At 39.8% G+C, this 24,202-nt stretch overlaps 1 protein-coding gene across 1 annotated transcript in view; it reads left to right on the forward strand.

The window, feature by feature from the left end:
- The window catches only part of LOC131677008 (thyroid receptor-interacting protein 11), a 76,741-nt gene that overhangs the window by 731 nt on the left and 51,808 nt on the right, over positions 1-24,202 (forward strand). Inside the window, exon 2 of the mRNA XM_058956488.1 lies at positions 6,229-6,327. Coding sequence (XP_058812471.1) covers positions 6,229-6,327 — 99 coding nt within the window. The remainder of the gene's footprint in view (positions 1-6,228; positions 6,328-24,202) is intronic.

Consider the following 24,202-nt stretch of genomic DNA (forward strand, 5'->3'; position numbering starts at 1 on the left):
TGGGATATTAAACAAGATAATGTGTTCAACGTGAGGTTTAACATTACAAGTCTACACAGCGCAAGCGATGCTGGAGGCATATTAGTTTCAGTCTAACTCTAAAACAGAAGAAGAGCATCATCACTCAAGCATCCATAGGTAAAACTAGCCGGATGTTTTTCAATCGAACCATCAACTAGCAGAAAGATAATTACCTTTGCGCAAGCCTAAGCGTAATAATGACATGAGGGAATTATATGTACCTATGCGGTACTGAATATCGAGCGCACTGATTGTGTAGTATGTCATAGTTGTTCTGGACAGAGTGCCAGCAATCTCTAAACATTTCCGGCTGACACATTCCGGATGTTGTTTGGTTCGGAGACGATTACCACTATGGAATGTTCAATCCGCTCTGGTACACTGCTCGTGGACGCAATCATTGTTGTTTTGTAATCTGATTGGCGCTTGCAGCGGTCAAACAGCGCATCTGAATGATTTTTTTTTTCGGTTCGCTCTATGTAGGACGAAACCCATTATTCAATATTACGAGATAACATTATAGCTTGCTCAGGTAGTTAGCGAAATATGTATACATTACAACTTTGCAAAACTCTCATTAAGTATTCCAATAGCTATAACAAGTCAAGTTCATGATGCTATCTATATCTTAAAATTTTGATTAAATATTTAACGAAAAACTTTAGTGTACATGCGCTTAATTAATGTATCTCTTTTCATTTCACATTATTTCCAACCCAATAATTTTGAATACATTACAACATCTATCTCATCTTCATCAAGAATTTCTTTTATTCAGTAACGCAAATGCAAAGGCAAGTTTCTCAATGATACTCCACATTCCCTTCCAATGAACTCACTGAATGAGCTTGGCATAATTTGAATTATAATTAGGGAAAGTCAATTGAGCTAACACCTACCTAAATCAATGAACCAAGCTATTTACATGACCTGCAAACATCTTTTTTCTGTAAAACACTTCCAGCTAGTGGAAGATAGGATGGTTAACACGCACACAGGTGGCAGCGGGGGCAGGAAGGACAGGAGTCTAGGGGCTTAACGAACCGCCCCCCCCCCCCCCTCCACGACCCTACTGCAAGTTGGGAGTTTTGCTAGGATATGGTGGGGTTTGGATTGGGCTCGTTACTAAATCGTTGGGATGCGAAGCGAACGTGAGAGCCCTGTCGCAGGAAGCCGTAGTCGAGTGCAAGGGTCTAGATGAGATAACGACCGTTGAGGAACTGAAGAGTGCACTGATCGAGCAGTGCAAACTGGATGTACCGGCGGCTATCCGGATTTGTAAATCTTATGGAGGAACTCAAACGGCAGCGATTAGAACTACCGGTGCCATCAAGCTGGCGTGAACCAGAAAGATAAAAGTCGGATGGTCGATGTGCTCGTTGAGAGTCACTCCGTGAGTTTCCAAGCAGTTGGAACGATGCTACAGATGCTTTGACCTCGGTCACCTGGTGAGGAACTGCAAGGGCCCGGACAGGTCTGCACTGTGTAGACAATGCGGAGAAAAGGGGCACGTTGCTAGAGACTGCACGAAGCAACCAAGGTGCATGATCTGCAAACCGGAAGCTGGAAACGACCACATGACGGGTGGCTTCAAATGCCCTGCCTACACAAAGGCGAAGGCAGGCTAATGATGATGGAGATAACCCACCTTAATCGCAATCAAGGCGATATTGCACAGCAACTGTTGTGGCAGTCGACAACAGAAACGAAGTGCGACTTTGCAATTATTGCAGAGTCGTATCGTGTTCCTCCCGATAACGGTAACTAGGTGGTGGATAGTGCAGGGATGGCTGCTATACAAGTAGTGGGCGGTTTCCCTGTCCAAAAGGAAAGGCTTCGTGTTCGCTAGGATCAACAGCGTATTTTTCTGTAGCTGCAATGCTCCCCCACGATGGATACCAGAGCAGTACAATAGGATGCTGGACGCACCAACCGACTCGTTGGTCGGACGAACGCCGGTTGTTATAGGAGGAGACATTAAGGCTTGGGCCGTGGAGTGGGGTAGCAGGCTGACCAACATAAGAGGTTACAGCTTGTTGGATACCTTGGCGAAGCTGGATGTGAGACTGTGCAACGAAGGCATCGACCTAACATTATGCAGCCCTTCGTTGATGGATAACATAAATTGGCGTTAGTGAGCAGTACACACATAGTGACCACCAAGCGATCCACTATACCATTGGTCGGCGAAATTGTACGGTAACACCGAGAGTTAGGACTGGCGAACGGAATTGGAAAATAAAGGACTTCGACAAGGACTTTTTGTGGAAGCACTTCGTGCTGACAGCGTCATTCCAATTCCGAGTGCGGATGAGCTTTCGGAAACAGTAGCGAGGGCATGTGATGTAACAATGCCGAGGAAAATGGAGCCAAGGAACTACCGGCGTCCGGCGTACTGGTGGAGCGATAGGCTCAGCATCCTCCGGGCTGCCTGCCTAAAAGCCAGAAGACGCGTTCAGAGAGCATGATCTGCGGCAGTCGAAGAAGAGTGTAAGGTAATATTCCGGGTGGCCAGGGCCGCTTTTAAACGCGAGATAGTGCTAAGCAAGTCCATCTGCTACAACCCCTGAGGCAATGCTTACCGTGTCGTTATGGTCAGGATCAAGAGTCCAATGACGCCAGTCGAAATGTGCGCCGACAAACTGAAAATTATCGTGGAGGGTCTTCCCGAAGCACGACCCACCCCCGTATGGCTGTCTAAAACCGTACGTTGATGCAGATGGCGGAAATGCTGGCGACAATCGAGTTTCCAACGATGAGCTCCTTATTGTGGCAAATGGGCTGAAGGCGAAGAAAGCTCCCGGACCGGATGGTATCCCCAACGTGGTACTGAAGACTGTGATCCTGGCGTTTCCGAACATGTTCATGATAGTCCTACAGAATTGCCTGCACGATGTCTATCTCCCTGATAGATGGAAGATCCAGAAGCTGGTATTGCTGCCAAAACCAGGGAAATCACCAGGAGCTTCGGCATCGTATCGGCCTATATGCCTGCTGGATACTCTTGGTAAGCTCCTGGAAAGGTCATCCTCAACAGGCTGACGACCTACGCTGAAAGCGAGAACGGACTATCGCAGAGGCAGTTCGGGTTCCGGAAAGGGATATCGACTGTAGACGCCATCCGCACAGTCATCGAGAACGAGGAGAAAGCATTGAAGAGAAGGGGTAATCGCTACTGCGCCGTGGTAACGATAGATGTGAAGAACCGTTTAACAGGAGTACCTCAGGGTTCCATACTCGGCCCAACGCTCTGGAATATAATGTACAATACTGTAACTGCCCAGGGGAGCTGAGATCGTCGGCTTTGCAGATGATGTTGTCCTGACGATAACCGGCAAGACCCTTGAGGAGGTAGAGAGGTAGTGCTGGTCAGCAACTGTAAAAAAAAATCCAGCATGTCGAGATCAGTGTCGGAGGACAATCCATCCCATCGATGCGTGCGCTGAAACACCCGGGTGTGATGGTTGACGATCGGTTAAATTACAACAGCCATGTCGACTATGTATGTGAGAAGGCTGCGAGGACAACTAACGCATTGGCAAGGATCATGGCGAATCGCGGAGGAGCAAGAGGTAGCAGGAGACGTCTCCTTGCGGGTGTCTCATCCTCCATACTGAGGTATGGCGTATCGGCCTGGGCTGCTGCACTGAACTCAAAGCGGAACTGGACGAAGTTGACAAGCACGTTTCGCCTAATGGCTGTTCGTGTCGCGAGTGCGTACAGAACGATATCGTCGGAGACGGTATGCGTAATTGCCGGGATGATTCCCATCTGCATGACTCTGGCTGAGGACGTAGCATGTTACCAGCGGAGAAATGCACGTAATTCAAGGAGAGTGGTCCGAGCGGACTCGTTGGCTAAGTGGCAGCAAGAGTGGGATAACGCGGAGAAAGGCAGGAGGACCCACCGACTCATCTAAAATGTGTCTGCTTGGGTACATAGGAAGCATGGAGAGGTGAACTTCTATAGACGCAGTTTTAGTCCGAGCATGGATGCTTCCAGAAATACCTACATCGATTTGGACACGCTTCGTCACCCTTTTGCCCGGAGTGTGTGAACGTGCAAGAGACACTGGAACACGTGGTCTTCGAATGTCCCAGGTTCGAAGAAGTACGAAGTGGTATACCTGATATAACAGTGGACAATATCGACGAAGAGATGTACCGCGACGAGCATATCTGGGACGCTGTCAACAGAGTGGTTACGAGTATACTCTACGAGCTGCAGAGTAAGTGGCGAAGGGACCAACAAAGTAGCGCCATTGGCTAGAACGCCGCCGGGAAACCACAGAACTGGCTGACCCGTTCAGTAGGCTAGGTCCACCGCCGGGGACTAGACCGAGTAGACGGAGCGGGGAGCTAAATGGCTCACAGGAAGGTACATCGGTATCGGGAGCAATCCACCGCCTGGGAATTAACGGTAGGGTAGATTCGCCGCCGTGGACTACCCGACAGTATCGTGACGAAAAAGGGGAGCTTATTGGCTCACGAAACAAAGTACAACAACGATTCTGCCAAACATATTGTAAGGCTAAGTCATTCAATTTCAGAAAAAAGTTAATATTCCTGCTTCATTCACATTCTGAACCAGTACTAGTACCCCACATGGCTTGATTTAAACAATTAAATGTATACCATTTACTTACTCAAGATTTAAGAGCCCGCCAGAAATGTTAGCCTTTGGGGGCCAATGCGGCTCTCGACGGTCCTGCAAATGCAACATATTAGCTATACTTTACCCCTCCAGAGCATCTTTGCTGTAGAAAGTCTGCGCCTAAACGTATACATGCTGTGATTTTTGACAATTGACCTCGTGTAAGGGTCCTATAATACACCCTCTAGAATTGAAACGAATCGATCAGTTTTCTGATCTATAATAGTAACCATGGCTACGTGGATTGTTAATATCACAAAATTCTAGAGAAAATTTTCAATAGGACGTAAGTAACATTGAGAGCCTCTCTTTGTTTACTTTCTCTTTCATTTATTACGACGTCATTACAACACTTTGCACTAATTTTCCAGTACATATCGATAGCCGTCGGTTTTTACTAGAATATTATGCAAAGAGTAGAGTAGTAAATGTTGAAATAGCCGAGTAATGAACAAAAGAGAAAGACCCTAAAGAGAATCTCTCATTGTTACTTACGTCCTATTCTAAATTTTCTCTAGAATTGTTCATATACTGAAGTGAAAATAATGTTTGGTTTAGAAAAAGCTTCATAGTTCCATGGTTATAGAACTGCAATATCAAAATCTTTGCACAAGTGCATTAGTTTTCTCGGTTTATCTCTATATATTACCAGCTACAGTGGCTGTGTAAGTATACATTCATTAACGATTGTATGTTCCACTGTAGCAGACTTATTTCGGATTGTAGTTGATTCAGTTGCTTCGACAGACATGGAAAGAAACATATGCCAACCGATTCAAGGAAAAAATGTCAGAAACAAATCTGTCGTTTATAAACAACTAGTCGCGTTCAACTTTTTCCCTTTCCTATATAGGTTTATTATAGTTCCAAGCGTGATTCAAGCCATCATAAAGGTACAATACCTGGTGAATATGCGCACGTCTGTGGAGGGAAAATTTTCGTTATCACAAAAAGCGCTTTTATTATTACTATATTTGTGACTTTGTGTTCCGTTCCGTTGGCCCGCGTTTCCTCTCCCATGGGTGCCAGCCGCTGACGTTGTTCAATTGAATGGCGACTGTTGTGCAGTGTTCGCCTATGTGTAATTCCCACGTCCCTGGTTCCATTTTCGAGCAGAGCTATGGCTACCCTGGGCTCAGGCAGGTAGACGGCCGGGACGGGAACCGGTGCTATCGCGCGCAATGTTAAATTTGTACAGGTGCACCAACCCCGTCATCCACCCCTGCCTTGTTGTTGCATGTCATTCAGCGATACCGGCACGCAGTTAAAGTCTCAGCGGGTGTCCCCATTTTGACCAGCAAAACCGCACCGAATGAGAATTATGAATAGCCAAGCTCTCTGGAAACCATGGAAAATAGCAATTACTGCACATTATAATCGGAAAATTGCTGTTTTTGTTCTGTCTACCACTACCGTTTGACTGCCGTCATCAACGGCCATCACTGGGTGCAACAAAGCACCCTGCGTTACCCTTTTCACACTTACGGTTGTTAGCGATAAGAAAACTTTTACCATGTTTTTTTTCTTACCGTTTCTTTTTCTTTTCGCTTACAGATTGCAACATTGCGCAAACAAATTGCAGAATATCAACAGCCGCAACACCCTCAGCCATCAAAACCGCTCACCGAACATCCTTCGTCCGGTTCGAAAGTGGTAAGTTCTGAACACTGTTTTTCCTATCGGTACTCATAGTCACCTAAGGTAGAAAATGGAAAAGAAGAGGTTCCGGCCACTTCGGTCATGCCCGAATCCGTAAGGTGTTGCTGATAGGTGCGGAAACCGTAACGACTAGAAGCGCAACGCGCGATCATAAATTGAACATTTTCCAACTGTCACACCACGTCTTATCTCCGAGGGGCAGTCAGTAGTGGTGACGGTTGTTGCATGTTCGTGTCATCGGCGTAGGGTTTGTGTAAAACCACGTTGGCAGCACAGTATGCCACGACAATTTTCGCGCGCACCTTATCAGTGTGAGAGCACAACTTTTATAGGTGCTGCTGGCTAGAATAATGTGGAGGTAAATTCGAATCATTTAATTTTTTATTCTTTGAAGATTACGGGTAATTTTATTGTAATTTCTTTCTCAATTACAAAGCGCTGCTTTTTCTTCTTGACTGTTTAGTCATTTTCAACCAAATTTTTGTTAGTTCAACCTTAGTTTCAATTGGTTTTGGGTTATCTTTTACGAATGTTCCAAAATTGATCAATGAACGTCGTTGGCTTCTACCAACACAACTCACGTCAGATACAGTTGCATGATGACTTAACTGAGACTTTCTGCAAAATAGTTGTTGCATTTGAAGACAGTGTTCGTTATTGATTTATTTTTTAAATGTGTTTAAAAGCACCTTCATTTCACCACATACACAAATTGCTTGCCAAATTAAATATTTGATAGCAGCTTTGCCAATTTATTTTTGCGAATGTGTTCTGGAACAGGTAACTTTTTTAAAGCGATGTGTTTTCCTATACAGATGCTTAGAACATTTCGCCAGTGTTTTTATTCCTCTCTAGCTGGAATAAAGAACGTTCAAAGAATGAAGCTACTATGTAGGTGAAATCACGCTGCCATGGATAATGTGGGAAAAATGGACTCTGTTAGTATACCCGAGCAAACGAAAAGCCCATAATACCCCCATGCTCATGGGGTTTGACATGGGTGCTTGAAATGGGTTCAACCCATGAAAACACCATCACCATGGTCCGGTAGATCCCATATAAAATACCATATGCTGGGGTATTTATGGGTTATTGAGGCCATTTTATGGTGTCTTGAATTTTGGTACGGACCATATTTAAGGTCTTTTGAAGGGGCTATGTGGTGTTTGAACCCATGAGTATTTGCTCGGGTAGAAATTAACCTAACAAAAAAAGGAGAGTCAAAACACGATATTAATTCCTACGATGAGGGTAGAAACGAAAACAGACCAACCGTCGATGATGGGTTGTATGTTCTTATCAGCTCACAGTTAAGTGTTGTTATCTAAACCATTTTTTCCACTAGCCAGCGTTTTGCTGTCCCTTTCCTTCGCTCGGCGTGATATCGGTGCTAGGATCGAGGATGATATTTATTGCGCATCGTGTGTGTGTTTTTTTTTCGTTTACACAATGATAACACACTTTCAGATAGCTAGTGTGTGTCCTCCTATCTCTGCCTGCTTTTTTCAGGGTGTTTCCTACTGGAGCCGCCATACATGTTTGCTCAGTAGATACCCGCGTCATATTATGCTGCCAGGCCGCAAACTCGACGTTTGCCACATGGCCACATACCAGGAACGCTAGAACGAATCGAAACGCTAATGTATATACCTGATGCCTAATCTTTCGCGCCCGATTATTCACACTTGAACTGCGCTGAACCGAATACAAATATTGGCAAACGGTCGAGGATTGGGCGATAAGCATAAAAATACTGGGAAAAAAACACGATCGATAAAAGTATATTTAATATTCGTTGGTGTTTGTTGTTGACAGATTTCGAAATCGACCAAGTAAGAAGCTTCATGTATATTGGTCCGGCTACTCTATCGCAAACTAGCTATGGAATATTGTCCACGTTCTAACTAGCACACTTGTAAGTCAAAACAAATTTTTCATTCTCGACGGATTTGGAAATCCAGAGACTATTTTATAATTTCATGATTCGTTTTTCTTAATTTTCTTTTTAATTTCTGTCCAATTTCTGCCCAATTCCTGTTAATTTTTTGTACATTTTCTGTACACTTACTGTCCATTTTCTGGCTATTTTCTGGCAATTTTCTGTCCATTTCCTGTACATGTTCGATTCATTTTCTGTCCGTTTATTGTCCACTTTCTGTCCATTTCCTGTCCATTTTTTGTCCATCCTCTGTCCATTTTCTCCCCAATCCTGTTCATTTTTCTACTATACTGTATTAGGGTTTCTTTTAGGTCACTGTTAGAAAAATACGTGTTGTCCAGTCCAATGTCCTGATCGAAGTGCCAGTTTTATCCAAGTTTGTGTTTAACGTTACTACGCGTTACTTTTAGTTTTCGTTAAATTCATGGTTTATACAATAAGGTAATATACTTCATATCAAATATGTATAGGTGTACACATCACACAATTCTCTGTCAATTTTCAGTCAAATTACTGTCCAAGTTCTGCGCAATTCATATTCATTTCCTGTTCTTTTTCTGTTAATTTCCTTGTCTTTTCTCTGCTCATTTTCTGACCATTTTCTGTCGACTTTCTGTCCATTCTCTATCCACCTTTCCCATATTTGGTCTACACACCAAAAAATAATGAAATTTAAACGACATGTAAATCGATACGAATATAAACATCCAAAGCTTGAATCAAAAATTTGATTGAAAATTAAGTTGAGTTCAATGCACTCAATGGGACCATCAAAAAGAATACGATTCTACACTTTCGTTCGTGTAATCTTACATGTCATTTATTTTACAGCAATATTGGATTAAAAATACATTTAATTAAATTTTTTATCCGGTTTAATGAAACTGCAATTTTCAATCAACGTGTAAAATTATAATAAAATTTCTTGAAGAAAGCACGACAACTTGTGTGTATTTGTGGTGGAACTTAATTTTACATGTATATTCATGTTCCAAATATGTGCATGAAAATAGATTGAAAATTACAAAATATTTTTTTCTGTGTAGTCCTTGTCCATTTTCTGTCCATTTCCTGCCCAATCTCAGTCCGTTTTCTGTCTATCTGCTGTCCGTTTTTGGTCCATTTTCTGTTCAATCTCTGTTTACTTTCTGTTCATTTTCTCATTATTTTGGGACCATTTTCCGTCTATTTTCTGTCCAAATTCTGTCATTTTCCTGTCCATTTTCTGTTCATTTCATTCCAAATTCTGTCCATTTTTTGCCCATTGTCGGTAAACTTTCTGTCTGTTTTCTGTCCATTTTGTGTCCATGTTTGTTCCTTTTATGTTCATCTTCCGCCTAAATTCTACCAATTTATATTCAGCTTCTGTTTGTTTTGTGTCTACTTTCTGTCCATTCTGTCTATTCTCTGTTCATTTTCTGTCCTTTTCATGTCCATTTGGCGGTCATTCTTTTCGTTTTCTGACCATTCTTTCCATTTTTTTGTCTGAATTCTGTCCATTTTAGGTTCATTTTTACTCTATTTTATCTCCATTTTCTATCCAATAACTGTCATAATTTCTGCATAATTTCTGCACAATAACTGTCATAACTTCTTTCATACTTTTCCGCCCATTTTCTGACAATTTTCTCTCCATTTTTTGTTAGTCATTTTCTGTCCAATTTTTGCCCATTTTCTATCTATTTTCTGTTCATTTTCTTTGCATTTCCTGTCCAGCTTATCTCCATTTTTGATCCAAATTCTGCCCACCTTTTGTCCCTTTTTGTCTACTTTTTGTCCATTTTCTGTCTATTTTCATGCCAAATTCTATCCATTTTTCCGACTCGTGGCAGTCAATATCCTGTCCATTCTCTGTCCTTTTTCTGCCCATTCCCTGTGCATGTTCTTACAATTTTCTGTCCATTTTCTGTCCAATAACTGTCCAAATCCTACTCAATTCCTGTTTATTTCCTGTCCATCTTTTGTCTACTTCTTGTCTCATTTCAGTCCGTTTGCTGTCCATCTCCTGTCCGTTTTTTGTCCATTTTCTGTCCAATTTCTCTCCAATCTCTGTTTCTTTCTGTCCATTTTTTGCCTATTTTTTGTCCATTTCCTTCCAAATTCTGTCCACTGTCAGTCCGTTTTCTGTCCGCTTACTTTCCATCTTCTGTTAATTTTCTAACCGTTTTCTGTCCGTTTTCTGTCCAATTTTTGTCCATTTTGCAACCATTTTCTGTCGAATTTATCTCCATTTTCAGTCCAAATCCTGCCCCCCTTTTGCACTTTTTCTGTCTACTGTTTGTCCATTTCCTTCCAAATTCCGTTCATTTTTTGTCCATTTTTCTGACCCGTTGCTGTGCATATCCTGTCCATTTTCTACCCATTTTCTGTCCAAATTTTTTCCATTTCCTACCCTCTTTCTGACTATTTTTTGTTTATTTTTATTGCATTTTTTGTTCGGTTTCTGTCAATTTTTTCTCCGTTTTCCATTCATTTTCTGTCGTTTTTCTGTACTCTTTCTGGTCACCTTCTGCCCAATTTCTAACCATATTCTATCCGTTTTCTGTCCATTTTCTGTCCAATCCATCCTCACATTCTGTCTACTTTTTGCCCATTTTCCTTCCAAATTCTGTCCATTTTCTGACCATCCGCTGTTCATCTCCTATCCATTTTCTGTCCCTCTTCTGTTCATTGTTGGTCCATTTTCTGCCCTTTTTTGTCCAATTACTGTTCAAAAACTGTTCGTTTTATTTTCTTTCTCCATCCATTTTCTGTAGATTTTCTGTTTATTTTCTGTCCACTTTCTGACTATGTTCTATCCAATTCAAGCAATTTTTATTGGTACACGCGGCACCACGGATTAAATATTCGCTGCTTGACAAGTCCTGTAAAATGTTGCAAAACAACGCGCCCTCTCATCGCCTGTTTATGGATACTAACGCCGCATTCGATACAATCGCTCGAGTCCGCTATGGCATATAATGCACGAAAACGGATTCCAGGATGAGCTGACACAATTGATCAAAGCGACAATGGATCGAGTGATGTGTTATGTCCAAATATCAGTGACACAATTTCTAGTCCTTTTGAAAGTCAGAAAAACCTGCGACACCTCTCCCGTCTACTGCTCAATATGACTTTGGAAGAGCAATGGTTGACATGAGGAGCACGATTTCTCGGCAGTCTTTTTAGCCTTTTGGCTTCGCCGACGTAATCTTGGAACAGTGGTGGAGACATACATCAGACTAAATGTTGAAGCTGCTTGCACTGGTTATAAATGCGTCAAAGACAATCACACCTTCTAACGAGCATATCGATTGATGGTGACGATAACGATTAAATTAAATCCTTACTACGAAAAATCTAGTCCACAGTAAAGAAATTAATATATGAAACTCCAAACGTGGTCCGAAACGGCCAAAATCAGTCAGATAAAACCATCGATTTTCCCTTATCTGTGAAATAAATTTCCATAATCTATTCTCCTAAAAGGGGGAAAACTGATCTCTGGAGCTGCCATAAGTATCCTTATCATAGCAGTGTTTATCGATAAGACCGGGTGCGGAATCGTTCCCCGATTGGTTGGAGGGATCACCTTCTGACATTTATCCTAGCTGCGAGGGGGCGTCCCCTTTCTCCCGCCGTAGGAAAGGTATAAAAGGCCAAAACACCTGCACTCATTACGCATTCAAGTGACGGTTGATCTGGAAAAAAGTGCTGGTTGAAAGTTTTATTGCATTTAGTGCGCTGGTTCAGATTGTTCCAGTGAGCAGTACTGGTATCCCACAGGAAGTTAGGAGTTTACCCATCTGTGTCATCATCATTACCATCGGAAACAGATGGAAGTGACAAAGTGTGGTATCAAACAGCCAGAAGCCGGTGAACGCCGTATCGCACACGGTGGGTACCACATTTTCTATGTCTAATTTTCCATACAATTTAATACAGCAGCGTTTGAAAACGGTGGCTGTACGGCAGAAGGCCACGAGTTCTTTAACTATAGGTACGTTGTACCATTTTCGTATGTGTAGTGCACTAAGTTGCGCGTAATGACTGTTTTCGCCTTGTGGCTGCCGCCTGCCACCTTTCGGTACCTAGCTACCTACCTACCGCCCGCAGCATGCGGTTTTGTTTATTTACGCTTGTGTAGAGACCCCAAATGGCTACTGCGCGACTCTTCTCAGAGGGTTATGAGCAAACGGCAATAGATAAAATTTATGCGCGCGGCGTTTGTCGAAATGAAATTGAAAGAAAAACGTTTACGTTGTGTTTCCTAGCAGGGGCAGCACAGACCGTGTGTAAATTTTAATTCCATTTTAAAAGGTGGCAGATAATTACGTCCGTCTGCACCAGTGTCACCGGTCGGGGAATTTTTTACATGCATATATAGGGGAGATAGGGCATTGTTGATGTTATCTGTTTTGTCTATTGATGAAAATTGGAATTCCAATATTATCAATTGTAGGAATGTAATTTGACAATCTTTTACTTTAAACATTGAAGGTTCAAAATTTAACCAGTATGCACATAATGTTGCAACTCCTCCCACACAATAGACCACCTCCCCTACAACGGTGGCACAGTGGCAGGCGAACATGTCTAATTTAGTTTCTTTTCTTCTTATTAGCACTCATTGAGTCTGGTTGGCGGTTAGTTTATTGTCTGTCATACAGACATACATTTTCATTTGAAACGCAAGTTTATCGTTGAACAGTCATACATTAACGAAAAAACCTTGCTAGCATGTACCGTACGCATTTTCCCGCATATTTTTATGTCACGGTTCGTCTTGTCTAATAAATGGTTGTTCTGGGTACATAGGCGAAAAAAAATGAAAACTGGGGAAATAGAAGTAAGACCATAAAGAAGACTAGCGCTAAACAGTGTTGATGGTGAAACTAATTTTATTACCAACTCGTGATTTGAATACATTTAATTTGATGTCATACGTGGCAGACGCAGTCGGTTTCGTCACCACTGGCTTCCCTCATGCAGAAAAAAAGCTCAATTCATAACGTGCACGCCAAAGTTGCATGCGTCGCTTGCTTGGACATCAATGCAACCTGACGTAACGCATCGTTGACAGTTATTAGTCGGGTTTCTTGTTTACCAATTGAGCGAAGGTGTTGGATGTGATTGGCAAAATAAAAAAAAAACAAGATAATTATACCATAGTTTGCTGGGGCTACAGTTGGTTACAAATTTAGGCTCCACGGAAGCGGATAATGAATGTAAATCGGTGCACGGTGAAACCACCGGCTAACTACACTCTAGATGACAATCATTTTTGATCTACTTTGTTAGAACGTTCCAATGCTGCATTACAGCACTGTTCGAAGGGGGGTCACTCTAAATATGTATTGCTTTTCCGTAATTATTTGTTCCGAAGGTGTCAAATTCCGAACGGCAAATGCTGCAATCGGCTGAAATGATTCGTCGTTACAAAAAAAAAACTACAGTATCTACAAATAACCGCATACGGATTGCTAACAATTAGCATATTAATAATAATTACTATAGCTTCAAAGTCTAACGTTCGACCAGAGCGTGAATACTTACGCCTCCTAACTCATGATACAAGTAGGCTAAGCTTCGTACGACTGATAAAGATCTTTGCCGATTTTTCCCAATACCTAACAGCTGGAACAGGGTATATAAAGGGTGTTTTCATAATGTTTTTCAATCGCAATTTTTTTATGACTGGGTTGACATATCAACTTAATTGTTCCTTTAATTTTCCCAGTTTTCTCTTAAACATCATTTTCAAAATTTGTTAACGTTCAATCAAAAATGACCTTTTGGTCAAGCAAACTTCACAGATTTTTTCACAATTTTTGATCACAGATTCTTTTTTGCAGATAACAGATTTTTGGTATTGTGATGAAAATTTCACGAGTTTTTCTGTATAAAAGGTTGTAGCAATGACAATTTATGCACCTTGAAGAAGACTATAAGTAATATTTGAAATACTAGTATCTGTTGATTGATGGTGCAAAGCAGGTGTTTTTCATTTTTATTATTATTATTATTATTATTATTATTATAGTGCCATTAAACGGAATACATCTGTCTTAAGGGGTTACACCACTGAAGAACACGAAAAATAGGCACATTTCGGGATTTTTTTTAGACACAATAAAGAGGTCAATCGGAATCTTGTAATATGGGATTTATAATACTAGTTATGAAGCGCAAAAAAAATCCAAGTGTGTTTGTACAAGATGGCGGCTGTGTAGCATTTTCCTGTAGACCCCTTGTTTGGAAAGGGTCCATCGCCGGAAATCTATCCGCCGTAATTTTTAACCTAGAGTTTAAAACTAAAGTTATTACGATCTCTTATAACAATAGTGACATACGTACGATTTTTTTTCGATTTTCTCGCGAAATGACGCTCTTGTTAGTAAAAAACGCAAAAATTGTAACAAAATTGTTGGCCTAAATGGCATCCAAACCTATTCAGAAGCCACCCAAAAAAAGGCAATGTGCGCTTTTAACATAGCTAAACTACTGCTGCCACTAAACTCACTAATTACAGATTATGTTGAACTTAACTTTCCGCATTTCATGCACACATTTGTTCCACTGCAAGTACGAGTGCAAATCGGCTTATTGTTTGTATTTAACACAAGCAGACATCGAACTTGGAGGTCATCTCAGATTTAAACTCAACTACTTCGAGAGGTTTCGCACGATACCTAGATTAATCGCGTTATGCCGGAGAAGAATCTCAACGATCAGCATCTGAATTTAGAAGGTGCAGACAGAATAGAAATATCGCATGGCCATCTGCGCGTTGTGCTAATCTGTGTTGTGACGTGCCAACAGCAAATTCTGACGACTGTAGCACCCAGCGAAGCTCAGACAACCCTTCCTCTGACGACGTGACGAGCATCGGCAAAGCACGAGTATAATTGAATACGGTGTTCAGTGATTTGGATTTTATTTACACCCTCCCTGAACAGGTTCAGAATCATGAGATACCCCGAGGCGCATGTGCGAATTAAGCCATTCACTTTAGCGATAAGTCTCGCAACTGCCGGTGCCAGCAGCACCAACAACTAACATCTTATGTAATTATGGGATTCATCCATGGCACAGCACACAAGGTCCCCAGCGAGCACGGCAGGTTCACGACAGCGCCGATAGTTGTTATTAGTCAATTAAATGTTATTAATGACAAGGCATTTGTCAGTTAGAACCAAAGCACAGCTGAAATCTTCCCCTTCTACTATGCCGATTGGGGATATCCTTCAGCCTATCGCTGTTGATAGTCCACGGCTGGATGGGGATAAGAACTATAGTGTATACGTAATTGTGATATATTCACGTTCAAGCATAGACTGAGAGATATAACACTTGGGAGAATGTCTCTGTATCATTTTTGGGCAACTTCTTGGCATCGAAACGTTTTGTCTGTTTCACCTAAGACAAACTACATAGTTATTATTAATGTTCATATGAGAAAAATGTGCTATGTCTGTTTGCCTGGGGCTCTAGCAGATGTTTGTATTTAGTGTTATGACAAGTGCAGATCCCAACATTTGAGACAGAAATAAAGTACACTTTTTGGGAAAAAATATTATTACAAAGTGCTACGCATTAGCTTAAAGGCTGAAACCTGATTTAGATTTCGCTACTTTTCTTATCAGCGCACAGACCTTTTATACCTGCGGGACGTATATATTTTTCAACGAGTTGTTTGGTTGGGAACATGTGGCTGAGTCGGTCTACCACGATACTGATGAAACTAAGTCGATACATAAATTTTTTGACCTACTAATGTTAGGAAATTTTCCCTTCATGTACAAAATAGTCCTTAGGAAGAAATATCCCAATTTTTATCTGATAACCATTCTTACGGGTAATAATTATAATTGAACGATTTAATAATTCAACATATCCGGCATCGGCTAAAGACCATAAATCATTTAAATACTATTCAGTTATGGGATCCAGCTAGAGTGTTTGAATTTCGATACCCAGTTGGTCATATAAAGCTAACTAAACAAAACGTCCGGTCGCAATGTCCGAAGAATGTACTTTTCTACCCATTCCTCGTGATAGATTAATTCCGAGTTGAGTCGATCGGTTTCCTCGCGTATACGCGGCAACTGCCGTACGTGAGACCCTTTGAGCATCGATAGCTAAATAACTTCACTATAAACAGCAACGACACACTTTTCTGTAATATTGTGTGTCGTCATCTTCATCGACAACCGCTGCCGTAGATTCTCGTCTCAGTGTGCCGTTTGTGTTTGAACAAGTGCCTTTTACAGACAAAAAAATAAAACGCGCAGCAGGCTGCATATAAAACTGAAACTGTTACACGGTCTTTGAGGCATAAATAACAGACATCGTTCTCGGATATCTACATCACAAGAGAGTGGTTTAATTGATGGACAAATTGATTCCTTTTTGCTTCACGCAGACAAAAGGCACACTGCAATCAACGTGACATTTTTTCTTGCTACCGGAACTGCTACTATGATGAGATTTGCCCGTCATTGCAGCAGTAGGCTGGTAGTTGAAACAGAGGTCACAGCTGACGAGCAGAGTATTCAACTGCTATCGTACGGGATAACCATATCAACCCTAGCTGGAATATTGATTCGAAAATTCAAGATCTGAACAGGGTTAGTACATATTACGACTGACTTATGAGATTACTGCTATATCTCGAAAATTCCTTCGGACTAGTTGGAAGACCTCCCGTGCATTATCCACAAGTGCCATAATCTTGTGTGAACTGTTTGGATTTTTAGAGTCTAACTAGTGCTAATTTGGGTACTAGTTTAGATACATCGTCTAACTAAACACCCAGTTGGTGCTAGTTACTGACGAGATGTATTCGCAACACAAAAAAATCAAACTTAATTCTTGAGCGTTTTTTTCAAAAAGACATTTCTACAATGAGTGACTCTCTTTGTTTACTTTCTCTTTCGATTTTTACGGCGTCACTATAGCACTTTTCACTTCTTTTACAGTACAGATCGAAAGACGGTGGTTTTGACTAGTATATTATGCAAAGAGTTGAGGGATAAATGTTAAAGCGACCGAATTATTAACAGAAGAGAAAGTAAACAAAGAGAGTCACTCATTCTAGATATGTCGTTTTGACGAAAAGGTCTAGAATTTAATTTTAAGGAACCTCTACCAACACATAGATATATATCACCGCATAAATATAGAGGTAAATAAATTCTTTAGCTTAATTCGTACATCTTCTAAATTAATTGTTATAGAAGGTTTAAAAAAATGCAAAAAAAAAATTGATAAGAAAAACTTATCTAAAAATTAGAGAACCCTTTCAAGGTAAATTAAAGTGCCAATCACTTGGATGCGTAATCAAGTTTAACGAATCTTTGCTGAATTGACTTGATCACAAGAACTTTATCAAAAGCCAAAAAAAATCTTTTAACCATCGTTTTAACGTTTGAGCGTGCGTAGCTTATATCTCAAAATTGACAACAAAACTAATTAGTGTGTTCGTAAAACTGTGATTTATTGGTGTCTTAAACTTTCTAGAATAAACCTATCTGATAAAAATTCATTGTACGGAGAATACGTCAAAAACTGATTTTAAGGAGTACTTACTAATACATGGGTATATATTGCCCGAACTAATCAAGGGGGCGTTAGGTGTAAAGTGCTCAAACCGAAAGTTTTTTTTTTGTTTTACGATTTTGTAGGCGAGGCAGCAATGGATCTCAAAATTGACAACAAAACTAATTAGTGTGTTCGTAAAAGTTATGTGATTTATTGGTGTCTTAAACTTTCTAGAATAAGCCTATCTGATAAAAAACTGATTTTAAGGTATTCTTACTAATACATGGGTATATATCGCCCGAATTAATTGAGGGGGGGGGGCATCTGGTGTAAAGTGCTCCAACCACAAGTTTTTCTTTTTTACGATTTTGAAGGCAAGGCAGCAATGGATCTGTGCACGAAAAAAATTTTTGTTCAGTCATGCAGAGCCATACGTACGAGCGTTCCGAGAGTAGACGTCCAACCATTTCCACGCCGAGGAGCGCCGCGGCGAGCACGATAACTCTTGATAAGATTGTCTGACACAGGAAATTCAATAAGATTTGTGAAGCTTAGTTATTCGATGAACCAAAAAAAATCGAAAAAAGTTTGAGTTTCGGAAAATGGCTTCATGAAAACCAAAAAAATCTCATATTCTAATGGAAAATTCGCTCACTTTTCTTCAAAATAATAGAGAGAAAAACTTTTTTATTGTTTTCTGTGGTTCATCGGCAGGCTACAAATATTGTATTGTATTTCGTTGATTAGTTTTTGTGTTATCGTGTTCCCCAATTTGAAAAACACGGTTTCGAGAAAAACGCTACATCAAATTGCATTACGGAAAAAAACTGTAGAAAAAAGTCCATTGGGTATTTTCTCTGGAAAACTTTGGGTAGAAGTAGTTTAGAGTGTATTGTTTACACTGTATTTTTATCACTATAAGTTTTTCGAAAATTATTGCCATTAGATTGAAATCTGCGTGTGTTCAGCGTGGCCACCGAGATTGCGGGAGACTATTCTAGAGGTTCAATACTAACAATTAAGCGGATAAAAAAGAAGTCGATTTTTTGCCCACTACAACAAACGCCCCAGGCAATAGGTATCTTCAGAAAAGTTACTCCAAATCAATATTGTTTTTTATTGTGAAAACAAAAGTTTCCAAAAAAAAAAGGTTTTTTGAAACTTTTCTGAAGAAGCCTAAGCACGAAGAAATCATCGAACGCCAGTAAATACTTTTGACTGTCCTTTTGGGGTTTGAGACCACTGTGGAGCGTCCCGTGTTAGCACTCGAATCATCTGGTCATTTTAGCAAAGGTTCAATATTGCGTCTGTATTGAATAACCAATATAAGAACCTAAGCTTTTCTTATGGAGCAATTGTCCATTTTTTATTTGGCTTCTACTTAAGTAAATTCAAGTGTTTTGCCAATTATGCCCAACAACAAAAGAATGCCCAACAATTAGCCTAAAAGTGTAACAAAAATCGAACGAAAAATTGGATTTTTTTGTGTGTATAAGAATCTATTATTGAGGATGTTTTATCTCCAAAGTAAAAGATAAGTATAGGTCAATAGTTAGTGGAAATCGATGATTACGCCATTTTAAAATCCATGATGGCGACCCACGCTTACCAGAAAATAATGAGAACCATCATTAATATGGTTGTCAGTAGACATCGGTACATCTACCAGATGACAACCAATGAAAATAAATATTATGATTGTGCAAGTAGTGACAGTGACGATGAATAAAGAATAAATTTGGATAAATATTTTCAAATGTCTGTAAAAATAAAAATACGCAAACGTTTCTCAATCTCTTCATATCACATGATATTGTCGTATGTTCGAGTCCCAATCAGCAAGAATCCTTAGTTTGAGTAGAATCGCAATACCAGTCATGTGTACTAAGAATCGGTTGCAAAGTTTGTCGAAAAAGGTCAAGTTCTGCTACGGAATGTAGTACCACGACGTTCATATCCAACTTCCGGTTACCAGAAAATAACGAGAACAATTCAATATTAATTCGTCAAAAGGTCGAAAGTGTTTTTTGTAAACAAACTTGTTCGCTCATTAGTCTGGTGCAGAGTGGAATTTCATGAAAAATATGCGTTAGTGTAAATTTTTATCCTTCGTAGAAGTCATTTCAATTGTTTTCTGCTTTGAAATTATAGTAAATTAAGAGGAACCATCAAAATAAAAGTTTGTTTACAAATCTTATTCGCCCTTTTGCGAATTCAATATCGAATTAGCAATATGGGTGTCATTTAAAAGGGGGTAGTCAGTAGACATCGCTAATTGATGATTAACGCCACTTTGAAATCCAAGATAGCGACTTCTAGTTACCAGATGCCAACCAATGAAAATAAAGATTTCGATTGTGCAAGTGATGATGAATAAAGAACGAATTTGGAAAAATATTTTCAAATATCTGTAATAAATAAAAATATTCAAATGTTTTATGTTCTGTATTCAAAACGTGTTCATATAATATCGTTGCATGTTCGAAAAAGTTCAAGTTCCGCTACGGAATGTAGTACCACCACTTTCATTTCCAGTTATGTACTCACTTATTAAATTAGATATTCTAACTTATATCGATACTATTTGCTACTGACCATCTCTAAGAGGAAAGAGGAAAATTCTTCACGTGAATCTGTGCAAACGGCAATAATTTCGTTGAGTTCGGACTAATTGTGAAAATACATTAACATTTATTTCAACATCTGTAAACATTTTTGAAAACAAAAAACACTTCTCGTTCGAATTTGCTCAATTTGCTAAACCAACGCCTACCCTGCCAGCTGTTACCTTGTATATTTTCCACTTCAAGTACAAGTGATTGTTATATGCGTCACTTACGGGCTGTCATAGTTACAGTAGATCATAACCATCCCGTAAATGTCGTCTTGGTGGAAGATCGAAGCCGAACAAAACCTTCATACCGACATTTCCGTGAAGATTGATGAAGGCAAATCGATACCTAACGACCGCAGGGAGCCACCATAAAATCTGTCAATTGCCGGACCACTTGACGCGGCAGAACCTCCTGCGCGATTTTATGACCACAGTTACCCTCAAGCTGAAACGCCATCTTGCATATACTGGTGATCGAGGTTGAAGTTTATGCTCGCAACACTTTTCGTTCTTTAACGACCAATACGCGGGAACTTCTGCAATAATAGCGAATATTATTGCCTTCCATTGGTATAATTACCGAGCGCGCGTGTGTGGCCATTTTGTACAAACCGAGGTGGCGCTGCGCTGGTAGGTGCGCGCATTTAAATTTCCACCGTTCTCACATTACAACCCCTCATCGCGCCCTGACTACCCAAGGAGGCGGTGAAAAAATCGTTCCACTGATTGGGTAACTAGGAAAATGGGTTATCGCGCCCAACCGCAAACATGTGTGTCCGTCCGTTCGTCCGGGTAGTATTCATCAAGTTAGTTAGTTGGTCACCATACAAATGTCACATGGTTGCGAAACCATCAACAATCGCGCAACAATCTGTGACCGGGAGGTAATCGAGCGTAGAGCGAATCTAAAATGGTTGTTTTAAAACTGATTAGGGTTCCTTTTATTGCGCACTCTGTGCCAACTGTACAATGCACAGCTAGCTTTGCTGTTACACTTGTGGCAGTATCCGGTCTGAAGTTAGCGTGTGGCTCTGCCCCTGCTAGCAATCAGTCAGTGGGGGCGCGTGGTCTACTTTGCGAACCGATGCACGTCGCAAGGGAAATGGGCTTGTCTTCGAAGAAAGAGTAGTCTGTCGCTGATAGTAGAAAATCCCAATACAAAAGGGGGGTTATTCACTTTTTAGGGATGTTTTGCTACTTTTCAATGCATCATAAAAAAAACTAATAAATTTCACTAAACACTTTGTTTATGTGTATGATTTTAGTTGTTCAGAATTGAGAGCAACTCCTTTAAAAGGATTCAAATCGTTCCCATAACATTTAAGGTTAATGAGTTTTTGATCAGCAGAGAAACCAATCTTTAAACTGATGGTTAATTGCGGAAAAACCTCTGTTGACATTGAGTCTCGTTTTGTGACGTTTGACCTCTTACATCACTAACGTATCGCAACAGCGTGTCACCGAAGAGTAAGGGCATCTATTTAGCAACACATCGGTCAACTACTATGACAACAACTTCACCTTCTATTGGATGATTGAGTGGTACATATAGTGAGGTGAATCATTATCTCAAGCGGGACACAAAGTTTGTCTGCGGTTCCTTTTCCGCCCAAAGCGGATGAGGCTTGGCATGTAATGGAATTCCAAGTGTCTCGAAGAGAGTTTCTTCACTTTCAGTTATATGCTGTTTGCCGTTTTTTTTTATTTTTATCATCCTGCTGTAGGAATGGTCCCTTTCATGTAAGGAACGCACACTCGTACGGCATAGCCTACTTTATCTTTCAGTGTAAGCAAACAAAGCACGTAAAACACTAAATTCATATTTATTAAGAAACATATTGCTTTTACGTTTCCTTTCGTCCGATAGCGCAAAGCCAATAGCAAGTGGAAGCAACGAGAATGAACTTTTTTTTCTCCTGTGTTACCACCATCGTTCGTGTACAATTAGAAGCAGAAAAGTGGTTAAATTAAGTGTGGAATTTTGTTGTAAAATATTGGAAATTGTTTGAACAGAGCCGACCCCCTGTTGACTGTGATGTGAGGACGTGTCACGCGGTAGTTCCGCGATAACCTAAAATAAGCCGCTTTGGTGGACGCGTGCTCTACAGCTAACGGGGCTCCTTCCTTTAACACCTATTCCGAAACTTCTTCGGCATTTTAAGGGAGCAGTTTGTTTTTGGGGAGCTTAAGTTGTGCGTCACTTCCTTTCGATGGATACATTCATTGCTGATAGATTGTTCGGAATTTAGTCCCTCAGTTATATGTTGCTTGGTTACGTGTTTCTATCTGCAAATCATTGTTCATTATTGCAACGGTTCAGCGCTAAATTCTGATGACCGTAAAGTTTTCTGCGAACGGTACCCAGTACTCGTATGGTATCCATCGCGTGCTCATAACGTATAATGAATTGCAAATCCTCGCACGGCACAATGCTGATGCAAATTCGTCTACAATCTGGACCATAAGGTCACCTCGTCCCAGCAACTAAGACATTAGAACTCCGAACACAGGGCACGCACGTGCACGTCACTGCAACGGCAATGGTTTTGTTTCGGTTTTGAGACGTTGCATCCTATTATGGGTGGACACGAAATTATTTGCACAATTCTTATAATCGGAGAGGAATAATTTTTAATAAAAGACGTAACTGATTCAAAATAATTAAATGTTTTAAGCAAAACTCAGTCCTTAAAACACAGCTTTCTTACTTACTTATTGGCCCCAGAAGCAGCAATCGAACATGCAACCTTTGGATCTTCTGCCCAATGTACTAAGACTTATATTTTAGCAATAATAAAGACTCATAATTTCGTTGGGTCAGAACGTAAGTTATTGACCGCTTTTTTCGTCACTCGAACATCGTCGAGGACATCCTGCTAGAAGCTCTTTCAAATCTCAAATGAAGAATTTATTTGAAGAATCGATTTTTTTTGAAGGATCGATTATTTGAAGAATCTATTTTTATAGACCGTTTTTTGGAAACCATTTTTAACCGATTTTTTTTTTAAATCAGTTTTTTTTGAAAATTCGATTTTTAGATTCGATTTTTTGAGGAATCGATTCTTTTAGAATAGATTTTTTTAGAAGAACCGATTATTTGAAGAATCCATTTTTTTGGCGATACAGCTTTTTTTAAAAGAATCGATTACTTGAAGAATATATTTTTTTGAAGAATCGATTTTCTTATGATTACTGCAATTAATTTTTTTGATGAATCGATTATTAAAAATCACTTATTTTTAAGAATCGTTTTTTGATAAATCAATTTTGTTTCAAGAATTGATTTTTTTTAAAGATCAAATTTTTCTAAAGATTCGATCTTTTTGAAAAATCGATTTTTTAGAGTAGATTTTTTTGAAGAGCCGAGTATTTGAAGAATCGAATTTTAGCGAATCGACTTTTTTGAAGGATTGATGTTTTCGAATAATTGATTTTTTAAAGAATCAATTATTTGAAGATTCGAATTTTAGAAGAATGGATTTTTTTAATTGAATCGATTAGTCGAAGTATTGATTTTTTAGAATGCTAATTAGGGAATATATTTTTTTAATAGATTTTTTGAAGAATCGTTCTTTTTAAAGACTCGTATCGATTATTTGAAGGATCAGATTTTTTTGAAGAATCTTTTTTTTACTGTCTCGATTTCTTTGATGAATTTATTTGAATTATCGTTTTTAAGAATCGATTATTTATTTGGTTATTTGAATTATCGTTTTTAAAAATCGATTATTTATAGAGATTTTTTTGAAAACGTTTTAGGGATCAATTCTTTTGTAAAATAAATTTTCGAA

This window comes from Topomyia yanbarensis, chromosome 1 (assembly GCF_030247195.1).
Source record: "Topomyia yanbarensis strain Yona2022 chromosome 1, ASM3024719v1, whole genome shotgun sequence".
NCBI classification, from domain to species: domain Eukaryota; kingdom Metazoa; phylum Arthropoda; class Insecta; order Diptera; family Culicidae; genus Topomyia; species Topomyia yanbarensis.